This window comes from Convolutriloba macropyga, chromosome 3, assembly GCF_964194025.1.
Source record: "Convolutriloba macropyga chromosome 3, txConMacr16.3, whole genome shotgun sequence".
Taxonomy (NCBI): Eukaryota; Metazoa; Xenacoelomorpha; order Acoela; family Convolutidae; genus Convolutriloba; species Convolutriloba macropyga.
This window is the reverse complement of record NC_134470.1, coordinates 72011051-72026378: the sequence shown is the minus strand read 5'-3', so window position 1 is coordinate 72026378 and position 15328 is coordinate 72011051. Positions and strand designations below refer to the sequence as shown.

General features: G+C 40.7%; 2 protein-coding genes across 2 annotated transcripts in view; one reads left to right on the top strand and one right to left on the bottom strand.

The window, feature by feature from the left end:
* The window catches only part of LOC142336728 (dual specificity tyrosine-phosphorylation-regulated kinase 2-like), an 11096-nt gene extending 5218 nt beyond the window's left edge, over positions 1-5878 (top strand). The window contains exons 2-6 of the mRNA XM_075385639.1: positions 367-454; positions 3330-3502; positions 4070-4263; positions 4688-4965; positions 5603-5878. Coding sequence (XP_075241754.1) covers positions 367-454; positions 3330-3502; positions 4070-4263; positions 4688-4965; positions 5603-5643 — 774 coding nt within the window. The 3' untranslated portion in view covers positions 5644-5878. The remainder of the gene's footprint in view (positions 1-366; positions 455-3329; positions 3503-4069; positions 4264-4687; positions 4966-5602) is intronic.
* Positions 5879-12305: 6427 nt separating this feature from the next.
* LOC142336727 (uncharacterized) lies at positions 12306-14797 on the bottom strand. Its single transcript, XM_075385638.1, has 4 exons — positions 14563-14797; positions 13974-14265; positions 12698-13305; positions 12306-12505 (listed from the first exon to the last, which is right to left on the bottom strand). Exons 1-4 carry the CDS (start codon positions 14795-14797, stop codon positions 12306-12308), a joined length of 1335 nt encoding a protein of 444 aa, XP_075241753.1.
* Positions 14798-15328: the final 531 nt, after the last annotated feature.

The window sequence follows — 15328 nt, the reverse complement described above, 5'->3', positions numbered from 1 at the left end:
ACTCATTGATAATTCTTTTTTTGATATCCTGGTTATTGCACAAACATAAGACAGGATTTCTTAATAGCCATACAAGAAACTGCGAATCTTTTCCGTTTTCCGTTTCTGCCCCCCCCCCCCCCCCCGAATTACAGAGCTCGTGTCATTACATAGTAAATCATTATGTAAAAACGTTGCACGTGCGTCGGGGGGTTGCAAATAATATGCACCCATTAAGCCGGGGGAGCAAAAACGGAAAAGATCCGTAAATTCGTGAGCGATTCTTGCATGATAACTGGGAAACGGCAAACGGGGATTACTATCTCAATTATCTATCTTTCCTAAGCCGCTGCTTTCTCTGCATTAGCGAAGTTTTGTTTGTTTCAGGAGAACATTCTGCTGCAGGCCAATTTCAAGGGCACCAGTGCCATCAAAGTCATCGATGTCGGCTCCAGCTGCTTCGTAGGCAAACAAGGTCTGTCTACTGTTACTTAGTGACCATTGTTCTTAACTGATACCAAGTTTAGAAAAAAATGCAATGAAATAGAGAAAAATGCAATGAAATAGAGAAAAATAGTTGTGCATGTTGCGATGAAAAAATATTGCAATGATTTTAGAACTATTCAGCCTACCATCTGACATTAATATGCAATTTTACCTTCCATGACAGTTAAATCTGTCGTTTTTCATCAATCATCAATTTTCCAAAGTAGATACCTATTTAGTATAGTTTGCAACAATATTTTTGCATGCTGTGATTCAAAAATATTGCAATGATTTAAGAAATATTCAGCCTACCATCTGACAATAATACGCAATTTTACGCTACAGATGATGGGCCAGTTAAACATTTAAATCTTTCGTTTTTTCATCTGCTATTTTTGAAATCAAATTGCATTTTTTGTAAACAAATTTTGCGCTGGGAAATCAGCCATCGCTGAATTTAATTTCGTTGATCAAAAATATTATCGCTATAGCTAACCTCCCTGGCTGCCAGTTATATCATTGATCCAACCCACTTTAGAGGGGGAGGAACCATGTTTTTTAATTCAGTCGATTTTCGCCGACCGATACATTTATCGTACAGAGTTGTGATTGGCATCATTAAAAAGCTTGTCAAGCGTAGAATGTCAATTTACCAAGATTTTTTGAATGAGTTACGGAGTTCCTGGAATTTTTTATCAATTTTGTTTAAAAAGATGAAAACTTTAATGATAGTGTTACTGGTCTACCTTCAAAGATAAAAGATAATTGTTGATTTGTTTGATCCGTCTCTTTGGCTGAAAATTGGGCTAAATTTATGAAATTTCAAGAGTACGTTAAAGATTTTTCCATTAAAAATTTCACCAAATACGCTTTTTTAGCCCACTTTGTCCAAACTGACTGGCAGACAAAAAACTGTTGACACGACATTGTTTAGTCAAAAGAGGACTTTTAGTTCCAATTTCTAAGAAAGTTTTCTGGAACTAACAATTTGGCGGCATTTCGCTTAAACGAATCGGTGTAACAAAAACTATTAAATTAATTTTGTCATGTTAAGATTTTCGTTCACCAAAATATCATTTAGGCAAACACTCGGAACTAATTTTTAAACAACTGCGGAACGACAGCAAGATAAATTTTGTCGTTGTTGATTTTTGAATTGAAGAAGGACTTGGGTTGTGTTTGGCGCTGTCTTTTTTAATGTCCGATAGGCAAAGTGATGTCATTAAACTGGCTGAAAGTCTTCGGAGAGCAAGTTTTTTCTACCTCACAATTATTTGCCTTTTTATTTTCCTATTTAGTCATGTTTTTTCCATGGCTCTCAAACGATGTTTGTTTCTATAATGCGGACACCCTATTGGTCCGATTTTTTTCAACCCAATTACAGACAGCTCTGTATTTAGTGAGAGGTTCCATTAATGAAGATCCCCATTTATATTTTGAAGATCCAATGAATAGATGTTACACTTTCTGTGTAAAAGCTAATGTTTTTATGGCTCCGACAAAGTGTTTTTGCTTTTTTTGAGATTTGATAGCATTTATTGACTTACAACGGAGTATAAATAAAGAAAAATCTAATTCGCCATCTACGGAGCTACTAAAAATTACTATCTAATGCTTTCTGTTGCCAATCAATGGTTTGCACTAAAATAACTCAAAAAATATTCAGAATTCATCATATTTTTGATCTATTGCTTTTTTGTCGACAAAGATACTTCGCTAACAAAATTGGAACACTAATCGCGGCAATTTACAATCCAAAAGATATTCAAATTGTAATAGGATGCTTTGCGTTTATTAAAACTTTGCCCCATTTTTTTTACAGGCTTGAAATATCAAATTTGCAAGCAAATGAGAGCCAATGAACATAAATTATAATTTTAGTGAAACATAATTGTTATAATTTGAAGAAACTGTTTTCAAAAAATCTATTGTCTTTTTGAGGTTTGCCTGTTTTCATCTATGTCATATTATAGCATAGTCTCAGAAAAAAACACTCCTTTCTCTTTCAAGTGGAATAAAATGTAGGGTATCTTGGGGTTCTATCCTTTATATAATGGTTTTTTTCACTTTTGGGTGTTCTCATAACTATTTTCTGGACCTTTTCCCACTTTTGAGGTTCTTTTATCTTATTATCACTTTCTACAGAGTTTTCTCATAAAATTTAACTGAATTTTTGACTTCGGACTGTATTTGCTCTTTTTGCAGTCGTATTGCATTCTGTACAATGACCTCCAAGGTCACGGCGGCTTCCTTCCTATTGAAATATAAATGAATCTGACTAAAGACAGGTCCCAGATCTCTTATGATAAAGCACACGTTTGTTTATTTTAGGTTTTATCTAATGCTATTTTGACTTATTTGTTAAGTTTTTCTTATAAAAATAGACATTGAGTTTTGGTCGTAAAAAGTGATCGTTGTTTTCATTTGATTTTCTTGTTTGTCTTGTCATTTTGTTTCGTTAACGGCAGGTTTGATCGGCTCGCTAATGAGGCATTCTCAATTTGTTTAGTAGTTTGAGTTTAAAGCGATTTCTTAAATGGATACACCTTTTTTTCGAAGATTATACGAACTTTGGAACATTTTCCCTCTTCATCCTTTGGCAGACAGTTAAGTTACAAAAGTGATTGAGCGGGGTCAGAAAATTATTTGCAAACACACATTCCTGAGCCTTCTTGTTTTAATAACAAATGAGTGAATGCTAACTCGGGAATCAACTTGCTAAGTGCAATTCAAGTCTGATACGACTAATACAATTGGTTTTGTAATGATACAGTACTGACTTTATTAGAAAAACTTGCATTTATACGTTCCCAGTACTGAATCGTTCTTGGAGTTCGGTTCCGCTAACTCTGGACATTTTTCAGTGTACACGTACATCCAGTCTCGTTTCTACCGCTCGCCAGAGGTCATTCTGGGTCTGGAGTACTCCTCCCCAATCGACATCTGGTCATTCGGGTGCATCATGGCTGAACTGTACACTGGATACCCTATATTCCCAGGGGAGAACGAAGTGGAGCAGCTCAACTGCATCATGGAGGTAAGATTCACCCCCCCCCCCCCTCACCCCCACTCCCGACAGTATTTTTTAATCAATGGCGTCCTACTAGGCACACGCCTCACTCTCCGCTATCGGGCGCATTCTGACATTATCTGCTGTTATATAGAATATTACTATATAAAATAATGGCTCGCATGCTTGGGGGGGGGCGTAAACGTTATATGCTCACCTTGCTCGGGAAAAAATAGATCGAACAATTTATTTAAAAAAATTCATTTATTCAAATATTTTTCTATTATCTATGAAGTTCACAGATGCAGAAAATATACAGCCTGTTTGCTTTAATCTGACAAAACGCTTGCAATGCTCGGTTAGAAAAGGGTCACCGAGACTCTCGAGGACTTTAAGCAGATATAGTTCATTTTTGTCATTAAAACTATCACTGGTAATTATCATATCACAACCGAAATTTGCTATACTGTCATTTCTTGACGAACTAAAACGTGATAAACGAAAACCAAGTTATAAAGTGGTAACTAGAAATTACGAAGAATTTCAGTTTAACAAGATTAAAAATTATTTAAAATCCCTGTCCACTTTTTCCAGATCTTTGGTATTCCCCCTCCGAATGTGCTGAAGGAGGCAAGTAGGAAGAAGATCTTCTTCGACTCCAAGAACTCTCCCAGGTGTGTCACAAACAGTAAAGGGAAAAAGAGACGGCCCTCTAACAGAACCCTGGAGCACTCTCTCAAAAACTGCAACAACCCTGAGTTTGTCGATTTCGTCCGAAAATGTCTACAGTAAGTGCATTAACAGCCATCAGCTATACTGTTTAAAACCAAAAGCGTATTGCGATAGTTCTGTTGTCAGTTCGAATCCCTCCTGTCTATAAAACGTTACGGCATTTCGCTACTTTTTTTTACTAGTAACTGGTCAACTATGGTTTATCGTAAGTTTTAACGTTATTTTTAAGTTTTTTAACGTAATTTTTATATATTTTAAATTATATGCCATAAACTATTAACGTTAATTTTAAGAGCGTTTCCTAAGGTAAAAAACAAATTGAGAACTCAACGGGCATACTTTTCAGTGAATTGATAAGTTTCTAACAAAATGATTCAATCAACAAGGAAAAAAAAGAAAAAAAAAATCAATCAGCCCTTCTTTGGTCTTGTTTCATGCCAATAAATCAACTCAAAATTTAGAAATTTACTATTTTTACAGTTGGGAGGCAACAGAACGCCTCACACCCCAAGAGGCAATAGAGCATCCATTTCTACAAGAGGCACGTGAACACTATAGAAGGAAGAAGAAGAAACAACAGCTGACTAGTCGCACCTCATCCACGTTCAAAGGGACAAACAGCCTCTCTAATACAGGTGTAATCAACAACAACAATAACAATATAAGTACAACTGCCGCGCCCTCCTCTCTCCCTTCTCTGTCTCTCCACTCGAGTGGAAACTACAGTGCCACTAGGAGAACCACCTCTTACAAACCAGGTCTAACCAAGAATTCTTTTTTCCTCTGAACAGTCTGAGAATTGTTAATAGTTCAGATTGCATTATTATGAAATATGATGAGATGTCTTAAAACCAAAAATCCAAGATTAATTGAAGAATTAGGATCATGACAATCATGAACACCGCAGGTCATCACGAATAAGGTCGGGGCGTTTGAACCAACCTCTTACACACCAAGCGTGACCAAAAGTGCTCGGTTTTATTATTTTCTAACGAAAACCCGACGATCGATGAGGTTTTAATATTTGAGATAACTCGGTCGGATACGCGTTGATAGATCTCGAAAACAGAACACCAAAATTATTTGAATAAGAATTAGTGCATCATGAATCAAAAGTTAAAATGAATTAGGCCATCAATGTGGTATTTGTCGCAGTTTCAATCCAAGCCAGAAAGATGTTCGTGCTATAATTTGTAAGAAAAAAAATACAAGAACTTAACTTGGTTCTCTCAATTGTTGGTCTCAAATACGTAAAACAGTACTTTTCAAAAAGTGCAAATTATGAGGAGCAGTCCATGATGAACTTACAAATGCTTGTCCTTAATCGACACCCATTTTGAAAAGCAGTTAAAAACCATTAGATTAATAGATGTCACTTTTTCTCCTTTTTTTCAGATAAATCTACTGCTCCCGAACTCTCCCTACCCAAGATATGATTAAATTTGACGGTTCCATCCACAATACTTGAACCCGAAATAAATACTGAGGATCTCAGCTCCTCGTGATCCCCGATTCTTCAATTGCAATCATGTTTCTCGCCTGCCTGTCGCTGCTTCAGAATCATATCAATCAACCGAGAACTACGTTTATTTTTGTATGCTTGCTTTTGTTTGTTGATATTCCAATCCTAATTTACTAGAACGAAATCCGTTAAATTTAATTTATTTTTTGTCTATTATTACCCAGGTTAATGTGAGTGACCCAAGGTAGCTCTGATCTGACTGACCATACCGACCAAAATCGGCTGATGAGCCAACTTGAGTTGCGCACAGTGAATGTGAAACCCACCTGGGACGCGCAATGGGGTTGCAAGACTCACTTGGTTCTCATGAAGCTGCAGCTCAATTGGCATAAAGTGATTAGACGTCATTTTTTGTCATCCGGGGGGGGGGGGAGTTACTTGCTATTTTCTGCGCCTGGAGTTCTTGTCTCTGAACAGACTATTCGCCACTTGAAATCTTGAAAATGCTCCCATCAGATTCTAGAAAGGTTCTACTAAAGGTTCTAGAAAGGGCACTGTTTAGACTATCCAGACCATACCACCATGCAAACCGTACTATGTATATTGCGCTGTGATAAGACTGACCATACTCTAGACGGGGCTATCGGGGTTCTAATGAGACAGTGCCGACTCTCGCCTAGGGACTAAGTCCTTGTAGAATTTCGTATTTAGACTAGGTTAATAGTCGGGGAGACACTACCACCCGAAAACCTGCTTAGTAAAGCACGAATTGATAACTTGCAAGAAGCTTGCAAGATTTTGAATTCACTTGGAAGACGATGCTATATATTTTTTCGAAACAGAAATTTAACAATCAAAATTACTTCAGTTTAAGAAACCTCTAAAGCCAAATTTTGCAATACCATAATTGTCAAAATTTTTTAGTTGGGAAATACACTATAAATGAAGTTAACGAACTAATTCACACTAGTAATTTAGAAAATTTTATGCTCGTTAATTGGCACCGAAAGTAAGTTTTGGTTAAGTTAACACGAAAGGTTTATTTTTGGTAGAAAGGTTTTCTTCAAAGTCTAGTCACAATGTCCCCGGTTTACTCTGCCTCCGGCTTGGAATCAACTCAGCTGCTCAAAATTTAATTGATATTCGATAGAACTATTCATCAAATTCATGTATAAATCAATTTGGTTTTAAGCAACAAAAATTAATTCAAAGTACTAAATTGGAATTTCTCAAAGGATCCCAATCTCTCTACATCAAACTGAATGAGCAAAGTTGTCTACTCTAATATCAGCCTCACGAATCTGTCGTTCTTGGCTATCGATATTTCTTATGAAAGTCTTTTTTCTATAAAGAAAGACCAAATTTACTCGAAGACAACTATTCTCTCTCTGATTTTGTTACTCAAGTTGAACTCCTCTACGAGTTATTTTGAGCTTTCTATAAATCCGCTGCCACAGCAATCAACCATGGTACTTTACTCCTTTTCAGCAACTATTCGTATCACCGCGTATTAGAACGAGTGAACAACAATTTTATTTAAACCGCTGCTATGGACTACAGCAAATGTGCATCACTTACGTAAAGTTTGTTATGACTTCAAATGAACAATTGAGTGACCTGAACGCCTTCTCTATACATTGCTAACTTCTATTCAAGCTATTGAAACTAAAACAAAAGCAGCATCAGACTTATGGCGCTACCACTTAATCAATCGGTCAAACTCTGACCTCCAGAAACTAAGCCTTATATGAAAGTTTGGAGCCCCCCATGGTACCTACAACAAAATCCCCAAACGTGTCGACAAATAAAGTCACTTCTATGTATGTGCTAACACTCTAGCATGTTTAATCACGCTGGGGTAAATATCGAATGATAACTAACTTTTATAAATTCGGTACCCTTAAGAAAGTCAATATTAAACCCATTCAAATTCTTAGCTCTCCCTTTTTTAATCCATAAATAACTGGTTTGTCAAGTGGCTCTAAATTGCAAGCGAATAACCTTAGTTACAATCCTATGGTAACCAATTTTCGAAATTCAAGTTGTATCACTTTCAATTGCAAAACTTTTGTGATAAAATTAGGATTTCCCAAAATCTACACTCCTCCCTTCTAAACCATTATTCTGCCGAATAATTGCTAAAACTTATAAAAAGGCTAATATACTCAGGCTAACCCAACCTCCTGTCCCATTTGCCTTATGGTGGTTACTATAGAGTTTGGGATCAAATCAGCCTTTTCCCACCAATCGGGAAACTTTAGCTGATGAAAAGGCAGTCATCTTTGCTGAAAAAGGTTTCAATTTCCAAAATTTCTCCACTCTCTGACTCCGTCGATGACTCTTCGAACTAGATGCAGTAGCTGGTAAGCCTGTCGGTAGACTCCAGCTTCAGCGAATCAATGCTTTCAGCGTTAACACTCAGCTGGAAGGAACTAGCTCTATCGTTCTCTGCAATTCCACCGGAGCTGGCCGACCAATCCTTCGATAGAAAGCCCCTCCACTCGTGTCATGGTCCATTTCCCTCCCCCAAAAGGACAAAGCCACCGTCTTCCCTCAACTCCACTATCAGATAGTGGGTAGACAACCGAATCATTCTGATGCGTAGCGTCAGTTCCAAAATAGAGGATTTCCACACCCATTTATCCTCATCCTCAGACTCATCTGGGTGGTAGTCGGAGGTCACCGGGTACATAGTTAGATCCAGTATGAACGTTTTTTGACTGTTTTAATGATACTTTTCAACTTTCTGACGTCTAAGATAACTGAACTTAACGTTTAGATAAAGAGAGCCAAAATGATTTGTCTACTTTTGATTTTCTCATCCTCTATACATTTTATCCTTTCCCTCGGTCACTTACACTGGTTTCATTCTTCTTAAATCTCGTTATTTTTTAGTGATTGCACGCAGACCAATCAAACACAAAACTGAATAGAGCTCGATAATTTTCAACAAAAAATGAACGGAAATCACTTCGTTGAACAAAAAACGCGTGCTTATTTTGACTTGTACTGTATATATATCTCATTGTTTCAATGCTCCAATTTTAAACAGCAACTTTTATCTTATCAAAGCAAACCAAAGTTGAAAGGCCAACACCAACTATCACGTTCCGGAGTTAGAAACTTTGCTTGGGGAGGGGTTTTTTAATATTCAAATTCAAGAGGGTCCCGCAAATTATTACGAGTTTACTATTGTAAATGACCCTTCCTCGACCAATAGTTTATTGTTTAACACATACGAGACTCACAAATTTCCCACCCTGATTGAAGGCCAAATTATTCGGGCCAGTTGAATAGCTCGTTGGATGTCAGAAGCTTACAAGACCATCTGAGAACGCCAGTTGTGTTCCCCAACCGAAGAAAGGAATAGTCCTCACTCGCCTCCCTCCTGTATTCAAACTTCCTATTCGAAATTTAATTTTTCTCCTTTAATCTTGTGGCCTTACTTATCCATACGTATCTTATATACTTAAAAAATATTTTAGTTCTTCTTCCTATTGTTCATCGATCACCTTAGCGGTTGGGAAAATTTCGAGAGGTTGGGATTTAAATAATGATCATAAGGATCTTGTATAAACAAGTAACACTACAAAAAAAGTATCTACAACGAAACGCAGTTCTATGCCCATTCCGATTAGAAATTAAGAGGGGGTTTATAAAACTCTTTGAGTTACCCTGCATATTCCTTAAAACAATTAGTATCAATTACTGCGTTGGAGGGCGGGGGGTTTGTCTTAGGCTAGCGCTTCAGCTCTTTTAATCCATATACAATGAAATCGCAAGTTACGCTCTGATTAGACATTAGATTGAAAGGGCGATTAAGACTTATCACATAGGAAGTCGAAAAACAGTACTCAACGTCCAAGTATGCTGGTTTAAGTCTGAGTTTATGAATATTATCAACTAGTACATGAAACCGTTTACTTCTCATTACTCATCAACCAGCAATTGTTCACCAGGTGAGAAGGACTTCTTCTGGGGCTGCGAAAATCTCTTCACTCTCATACCCATTACCACTCTTGAATCACGTCTTGGGGTCTCCGACGTCGCCGCCGGCGAGGTAACCACCTCGTTCAGTTCGAAGATCTAGTTGAAGCTGGGAGGAGCTTCAGAAGATTGTGAAATGCCAGGTTGACTGCTGCCAGATATGGACGCAAAAACAGTACTCGGAGTATCCTCGGAGTATCCTCGACCAAGGAAAGCGGTTCGTTTGTCGACTGCAAAGTCTCTTATACAAAGCTGCAGGGTTCTTCACACAAGATTGATACAAAAGATACGCCATGGAGCTCAGGACTATGGCTAGTAAAAAGCACACCACAACATTGACTGGTCGAATATGATATGCACTCCAGTGGAAAGGCATTTGCTGGTTGATGATTCTTTCGGCAAAAGGACGAGAGATCCGCTCCATACTTTCCTCATGAACAACCTATTCGGGCAGTTCGATCAGGTTGAGTCTTAGAGCCTTTAGCATTATTCCATGAGCCTAATCGCGAAAAGCGTTGGGGATCTCTGCTCCAAAATTTTCGGATTCCACTTTCCTCAGCGTAGCAAATAGGGTGCGCAGCAAAGGGTGTTGCTGGATATTGATCATCATTCCACTGCTGTACTGACATGTCCTGGGGTCCGGGTACAGAATTAGAGTTCCGCTGGGGTTCTCAAATCATCCATCGCATGGTGGCCGCAGTAAACAGCTGCGACATCCAGGAAGGGGATAAACAGTCTGCTTAAACCCATGAGTAAATTGAAGAACTTGTAGGCCGATGACCTGGCCGTAACGAAGTCGAATTGTCTAAGTAGTCCGCAGTCGGCTCTTCTGGTAGTCCAACCACTTCTTGAGTGAACAGCTTCAAAGCGGCAGCAGGTAGATTGAAAAACAAGCTGGATAGATAAGTGGCTTCACTCGTTCGGGACATAACTTGGTTTCAGACACAACTTCAGACGGTTAGTTCCCACACAGTGCGAATTAATTTTTTCTTCCAACACTTGAGCACTATGGTCTCTCCTCTCCAAAAATAGAAGGTGAGCCTTTCGGAAAAAATATTGGGTTGCTGTAACTCCATCGTCAATAGTTTGCTGTAGCGCCACAGCTCGGTAGACATGGTACAATCCGTTAGTGTGATGAAGAGGGATATTCACGAGTACATTAATTCCCGTGGTCGTTATCACCGTAGAATCCACTAGTTCAAATCAGTAGTAGGTCATAAGCTTGTTTCGAGGTATGACTTCCCAAATCCTGTCCAGTTTCAAACTATTAACGACCTTCTGCAACACTTTTGGCGGAATCAGCGCAGCCCGATTTTCAAAGGTATGAGTTCCTCACGCAGTGTGTTCAAAGCTTGTGATTAATTCAGCATTGCCGGTGAAAAGCGTGAAGCCTCCTGGTAGACATCGTGATGTTTCAAGCTGACGCATAGCCGCTGGCCGTCCAATGCTCCGTCAGTTTCCTCAAACAACCAATTCATCGCATCACGAATCATTTGGAAGTTCGCGTTCGTATCGTGACAAACCATTTTCAGCTGGTTCTGGTTCTGGTTCTTGTTAAGTGAATGTCCAAGCAAATGATTCCGCTCCCAGGTTTCCAAAGTAATTGTCCTGACAGCTTTGCCAAGAAACTCGGCCTCCCGTCCTAGGTCGTCAATTGCCTGTCTTCCACCAGAAAATCCAAAGAATGAGAAGTGATGATAGAGTCCCTGCTTGAGGACCCGGGCTAGAACGATGGTGGCCGCGGCTCCAATCAACAGTGGTTTCACCCATCATTGTTCCATACTGTGAATGTGTAGAGAACCATTGATGAACGTATTTTCCGCGCGTATCTTTATTTCCGCTAGCATGCGAGCTATGTCGTCCACTTCATATTCTATCCCTTTGAGTGCTATATAGCTGACATTGATACAGCTCGGCGTCAGTTCCTTGTTCCCACAAATTCTTAGTTTGTAGTAGCCATTCCATCGTTCCGCAAAATTGAATTGAAATTCTTAAAAGACAAGGTCTAGGTGAGTCTTGTTGGTAGCCGGAAGAACAGGGAAGGGGATCGAGACCCAAGTCGACTCCATGGCACTAGCTATAATTACTGGCGTCTCCGTTGTGAAAGCCGCTCCCGCCGTATGGTTGAAAGAGATACCGTCCGACTTTTTTGCTACCATCGGTCTCATCACCGCAATGGAAATCAGATTGAGGTTGACAGTCGACATTGTCCAGTTGAATGAATCCTAAAAAGGCCCCTCGTTAGTAAGAGTCGATAACTAAAAAGCGTTGCGTTAAATTGTTAGTAGGTTGTAGTGCCTTCTCCCATTTCTACTAGTTATTCAACAATACCCAGCCGAAAGACTGGGCGGATCTCCCGTCTGGGCCGTCTTGCAGGCCCCGTATCTGGAGAGACTAGTGTTACCTCCCTAGGTTCGGGGACACCGGTCGGCTGATCCTGTACTAGTTGCTCCGATTCATGAACAAGTGGCTCTGCTTGTTCCCATCCGGTGGAGCTTCCTCTGGCATCCCGTCTGGCTCCGGTACAGCTTGTTCGCGAAACAGTTCCTTCAAGTTCGGCATATCGTCATCAACCCGTTCGTTTAGTCTCCTTTTTTGTACAATGCGTCGCATCCTGGAGTGCTGATGTGTCGGATGTACGTCGAGTTCCTATTCTTCCCACTCGTCTTGATCTACACCTGAATTTTCCAGATCACTTTCGGATCTGAGAGCCGTAGTTCTTTTCTTTTCCTTTGGGTTCCAAGCATCGCCTTCATCCAAGTGTGGTTTGAGCATATTGTAGTGTAGTACATTCCACTTTGCTTTTTGACTTGGTTTCGCTACTTTGTAATTAACATCCGATGTTCGTTCTAAAACTACATAAGGACCTTCCCACGGTAGGAAGAACATCCGAGACTTTGCTCTATGTTTTCAGTAAACCCACATTTTATCTTGTTTTTCATACAGTTTCCCATAGACTTTCTTGCGGTATTGATCCTTTTGCCTCCGCTGGTTTACTCCTAGAGATTCTCTAGCTGATGCATGAGCTTCTCTGAACAAACGTGACAGATCCCCCGCAAAGCTGTCTCTTGTTAGTTCATCGTCATGGGGCTTTGGATAGAACAAGTCTATGGGGTACTGGCACTCTTGTCCAGAGACAAGCCTGCAGGGAGTTGCTTGTGTTGTCTTGCTAAATGTGGTGTTGTGAATGAAACTTAAATAGGGTAACAATTTATCCCATGTTCGAGGATTGTCCGCACAATACTTCGAGATCACGTCAGCTATCACCCGGTTGTGCCTCTCAACTTGACCTTTGCCTTGAGTGTGACATGGCGAGGTCCTGGTTTTATCAATTTTCAACAGCCTGCAAACCTCCAACACGAGCTCACTCCCGAAGTTCTCTCCTTGATCCGTGTAGAGTACGTAGCGTACACCAAATCTCAAAACCCAGCTTCCCACAATCTCGTTTGCTACATCAGGTGCTTTGGCACCCTTCAGTGGGACACTGACCACATACTTCGTAAAGAAATCTGTCATTACCAATATGTGCTTGGCTCGCGTTTCGTTGGCCATCGTAACTGGACCCAGGATATCTGCTGCAACCCTGTGAAATCGTTTTCCAACTTTAAACGGTACAAGTCCTTCTAACCTCTTCTTCTCGGTTGTAGTCCTGAATGCACTTGGTACTTACCAACCAAGCTTCTTCTCAACATCTTGGCTTATGTGTGGCCACCAGAAACGTTGGCGGATTCTCCTTAACCTCTTCTCTGCAGCAAAATGCCCCCACTGACTGGGTATGCGTGTAACTGATACGGAATTTCCTTCCGACCCACTACTGGAACAACGATTTGAAGGATTGGGGGTTTTACGTCCCAGCAATAACATCGCCGGTAGAGAATGCCTTTCCTCACAGTGAGTTCGTTCCACCTAGACCAATATGTCAACATTTCGCGCCCATGCTGCACTGCTTCCTCTCGCGTCACTAAGTTGGAACCAAACCTCTCAAGATCTCCTCCAGGATTGTAGGGAAGCCACAGGAAAACTCTGCTGATAGCTTCGTCCTCCCGCTTCCTTTTTCTCTACATCAGGCGTCTCTCTACCCCAAATTATTGCTTGACCATCCAGAGCATCTTCCTCAGATTCGGCGCCTCTACCCTCTTCTTCTCGGATTATTCCACAGGATTCCCGTGTTCTTCCCAAAGCCACTTTGAGGGAAACAGGCTCAGGACAACTACCAATCAATCGTTCCCTGTCTCAAGAGCGCAGTCTGGTTCTTTTGACGTTCGTCTTGATCGACCGTCAGCTTTGCCATGTTGATTCCCTGCTATGTGTACAAACGTGAAGTCAAATTCCTGAAGCTTTTGAATCATCCGTAATGTCATTCCGTCCACACCCTGTCGAAACATCCAACGTAAGCTTGCGTGGTCAGTTCGCAGGACGAATGAAACGCCCAACAGATATGGTCGGTACCACTTCAGGGCTTGTATTACCGCCAAAGCCTCCCTTTTGGTGGTCGAGTACATCATCTCCGTCCTGCATAACACTCGTGACGAAAACACCAGGGGTCGATCCACTCCATTGATTTCTTTGGAAAGCACGGCCCAAATGCTCACATTACTGGCATCAGTGTCTACAAGGAATGAGCCCGAATAGTCTGGGTACTGGAGAACGGGGGCAGTCACTAGCTCTAATCTCAACTGGTCAAAAGATACTTGCTGAGCTGGGGTCCACTCCAATCGCGCACTCTACTGACTCAAATCATGTAAGGATTTGGCGAAGCTCGCAAAGCTCTTGATGAATCTTTGATAGTAGATAGCAAATCCAATAAAAGACCGCACATCTCTCACGGTCCTGGGAACGGGCCATTCCTTAACTTTTCACGTCTTCTCGGGTTCGGGGGAAATTTTAACCGCTCCGACGATATGACCTAGGTACACCACTTGTCTCTGGAAAAGCGGACACTTCCTCGGCTTCAATTTCATGTTGGCGTTACGCAGCGCCACGAATACTTCTTCAAGATGCTTTAGGTGATCCTCTGCCGTCTTGCTATAGGTGAGGACATCGTCCAGAAAGATGAGGTTAGTTTGGTAGAGGCTCTGCTGGATTAGCTCATTCATAAGTCGTTGGAATGTTGGGGACGCATTGGAAAGGCCAAATGGCATTCGGACATACTCATACAACCTCCGTCTGGGGTCACAAAAGCGGTCTTATGTCTATGTTCGGCGGCTACAGGGACTTTCCAATAACCACTTGCTAAATCTACAGAAGACAAAAATGTATTTCCTCTCAAAGCATCAATTAGTGGGGCTTGGTTAGGCATCCTTAACAGTGACATCATTCATTTTTCTATAACCCACAAAGAACTTCCAGCTCCCGTCTTTCTTTTTCTGTAATACAATTGCCGCACTATACGGATTTCTTGATGGCTGTATCACTCCTCTCTCTAATATTTTTCTAATTTCTTCCTGGATGATCGGTATCCTAGATGGTGAGATTCTGTGTGGTGGTACTTTGATAGGCTTACTACAACTTGTTTCAATTCGGTGCTCGACCACACTGGTAGATCCCAGCTCAGAATCATCTAAGGCAAACGCGTCTCTGTATTTGATAACAAGGTCTCCCAGTGCTATCCAATGATCTCCTCGTACTTCTGGGACACATTTCTTCAAAATGTGCTCGGCTTCCAGTTTAGG